Here is a 2805-nt window from a genome sequence, read left to right on the forward strand (position 1 = left end):
CATCACACCTGGTTAATTTTTTGTATTTTTAGTAGAGAGGTGACTTCACTGTGTTCACCAGACTGATCTTGATCTCCTGACCTCGTGATCCGCCCACCTCAGCCTCCCAAAGTGCTGGCTTCTTTTATTTTTTAGAACCGCATCCTCTCCAGGAAACCCCATCCAATCATTCTGCTTCCTCCTCCTGTCCTCTCCCAGGAAGTTCTCTCCTCACCTGTGAACAGGAGCTCCTTCCAGGTGATGTGTAGTGTGTAGGGAGGTGCTGAGTGGGGTCCCATGGCCTGTGCTGCCTGCATGTTCTCCTCTCTGGAGATAAGCCTGGGATCCAGAAACTTTCTGAGCACGGCTGTCAGCTGTGTGTTGTCCTTCCTCCTTCTGTGCTGAGCCTCTTCCCAGGGCAGGAGCACTTCTCAGGCTCATGGGCGGGGTCTGTGCCCAGGACACCTCTCTGTCCCCTCCCCTCTCTGTCCAGCCTCCTTGTCCCTCCTTCTCTTTTTCCTTTTGTGTGTGTGTCAGGTCCCTGGGAATTGTGGAGGCCTCTGCCTTTTTCAGCAGTGATTCTGTCACGAAACCTCGACACACACTATGTGCAAAAACACAAACACACACACAAAAGAGATGCACAGACACACACAGTCACACACATACCCTGTAGATTGGGCAAGCAGAGTCCTGGACCTCAGTCTCCTGCTGTCCCCATGGCTCTGGGTCGGTGCACATTCATGCCTTTTGCCCTCTTTCCTCCCCTTCTGGCTCTCCCCTTCAGTGCAGGAGGCTAGAGCTGCACCAGGTCCCTGTCACATGGACACCCCTTTGTGCTGTGGGTGAGCTGTGTGTTGCCTGGTGTGAGGGACCCTTCCTTTCTCTAATTGTGTCTGGCTTGGCTGCAGCTTCCAAGGATGGACATTCAGGACCTGGGTGTCCCAGAGGAAACTGTCCTTCCTGGAGGTGTGCAGGGTGAATCTCTCATGCTCCTTGGGAGGAGAGGCCTGTGCTGGTTGCTCAGTGGGGGGCTGTGAGTCCCATGGTCAAAGGGACAGTTCTCAGTCACTGTATTGCTCCCTGGGGTCTGGTGGCTGAGCTGGGGCTCAGGGTTTCTCATTTCTTCCTGACCATCTTTGGTGTCCTCTCTTCTCTGCTCAGCTGATTGTCCTGTGGACACCACACCTTCCCCATGGTGGTGCAGGAGGAAGTGGGGAGTTACCCAGGAACGCTGTGGAACATGGCTCATTGAGATGCAGGAACAGGAACCTGGGACACAGCAGTGGTTCAGAGCTGGAGAGATTCATCCCAACTTACTCCATGGTCTTGATGGGCTCAGTCCTCCATGTGCTGACATACCCAGGAGTCTGTCCTGAGGGTTTTGACCTGGCCAAGCTGCTCTCTGTAGAGGAGGAACAGGGAGTCACCAGAGAGCCTGTCTAGAGGGAGGTTGCTCACACCTGAGAGGGCGCGTGGGGGTGAGTTGTGTTCTGGGAGCAAAGAGCAATAATACCCCCTTCTCCCTGCAGGGACACAGGAGAGGTCTGTCTTCCCAAGGGACAGCCAGGGGTAGGTGGCCACATCCTGGGTGGTGCCTGTGTGTGACCATCACACCCACTCTGAGCCCCCCGGGGAACAGCAGGCAGGCAAGTCACAGGGTGCCTGACTGATTCCCGGGGAGGCTGTGGGCCCTCAGGCAGGCACTGTTCTGTGTCAGCGTTAGGCTTGGCCTGGGTTGCCCCAGAGAACAGGACAGATGGAGCACAGGCGGGCATTTAGGGAGCAGTGACGGAAAGAGTTGATGAGGATGGAGAGAGGTCATGAGGGGAAAGCGCTCAATGTGGCCTCCCATGCACCAGCATTGCTCTGGGAGATGTCTTTTTAGCTGATCCCAGGGAAGGAGCAGGTGTGTGGGGCAGGAGCTGCCTGCAGAGATAGTGGTGTCAGGTTGGCGGCTGCCAGGTCAGGGAGGAGCTGACAGAGTCCGTGTGGGGAGCATGGAGGACGTTGAGGACTTGTGCCGAGGTTACCCTGGTGAGGGTGGACCCTGCTTGGCTATGGGTTCAGATGAGGGAGGTCTGCATCCCCTGGGAAGGCTCCAGGCTGGAGGGACTCTGCCACCCTCTGGTGGACTGGAAGGGAAGTGTGGGTGGCCGAAGTCATGGCCAGGCTGCGTGTTTTATTCCACAAGGATCTGCACATTTCACACGAGGTCACACATATGTTATGTTACAGCTCCATCACCTTCCAGACCCATGAGTTCCAGTTTCTGTAGCTCTATGTTCACTGTTTTCCCTCTTTTACAATTGGGTGTCCCAAACGCAGATTTTTGTCACCTTCTGTGAGTTTGTGTTTGTGTGCAGTAGGCGGCACTGCGTATACCCTTGGGACAGTGATGTCTGGGGCTGAGCAGTGCACATGGGCTTGGGAGCAGAAGAGGGAGCAGCAGGGCGGGAGGATCAATGTCATGGGAGCAGGGACAAGTCATTTTCATTTTCTTATGACCAGAACCCAGGATTCTGACTCCAGGGCACAGTACCACACCCTGCTGGTGTCCCTGGATGTCATGAGTGTTCCTAGTGTCATGCTGCCTTGGCATTCATTTTTTAAGCTGTATATTTATTTGCCTCACATCAGAGGCAGGCCTTGCTCACCATGGCAGTTTTCAATACTGTATCTGGTTCAAGTTTCTCCAGTTGGTGGCCAGAGATAAAATCTTAGAGGCATCTCTCCTGCTTGGTGTGCTGGGCTCCCTTCTCTCCGTCTGCTTTCTTTAAACGGATAATTCTGACATTTGCCCTCACATTTAAAGTGACCACTTCT

At 54.4% G+C, this 2805-nt stretch overlaps 1 protein-coding gene across 2 annotated transcripts in view; it reads right to left on the reverse strand.

Moving 5' to 3' along the window:
- The window catches only part of LOC105501849 (putative pregnancy-specific beta-1-glycoprotein 7), an 18449-nt gene extending 18019 nt beyond the window's left edge, over nucleotides 1–430 (reverse strand). Inside the window, exon 1 of one of the 2 annotated variants that reach the window (XM_011927947.1) lies at nucleotides 215–430. In XM_011927947.1, coding sequence (XP_011783337.1) covers nucleotides 215–296 — 82 coding nt within the window. In that variant the 5' untranslated portion in view covers nucleotides 297–430. The remainder of the gene's footprint in view (nucleotides 1–214) is intronic. The other variant, XM_011927948.1, reaches the window with a different exon arrangement.
- Between the last annotated feature and the right edge of the window lie 2375 nt (nucleotides 431–2805).

The sequence above is a fragment of the Colobus angolensis genome, unplaced genomic scaffold (genome assembly GCF_000951035.1).
Source record: "Colobus angolensis palliatus isolate OR3802 unplaced genomic scaffold, Cang.pa_1.0 Scaffold753, whole genome shotgun sequence".
NCBI lineage: Eukaryota > Metazoa > Chordata > Mammalia > Primates > Cercopithecidae > Colobus > Colobus angolensis.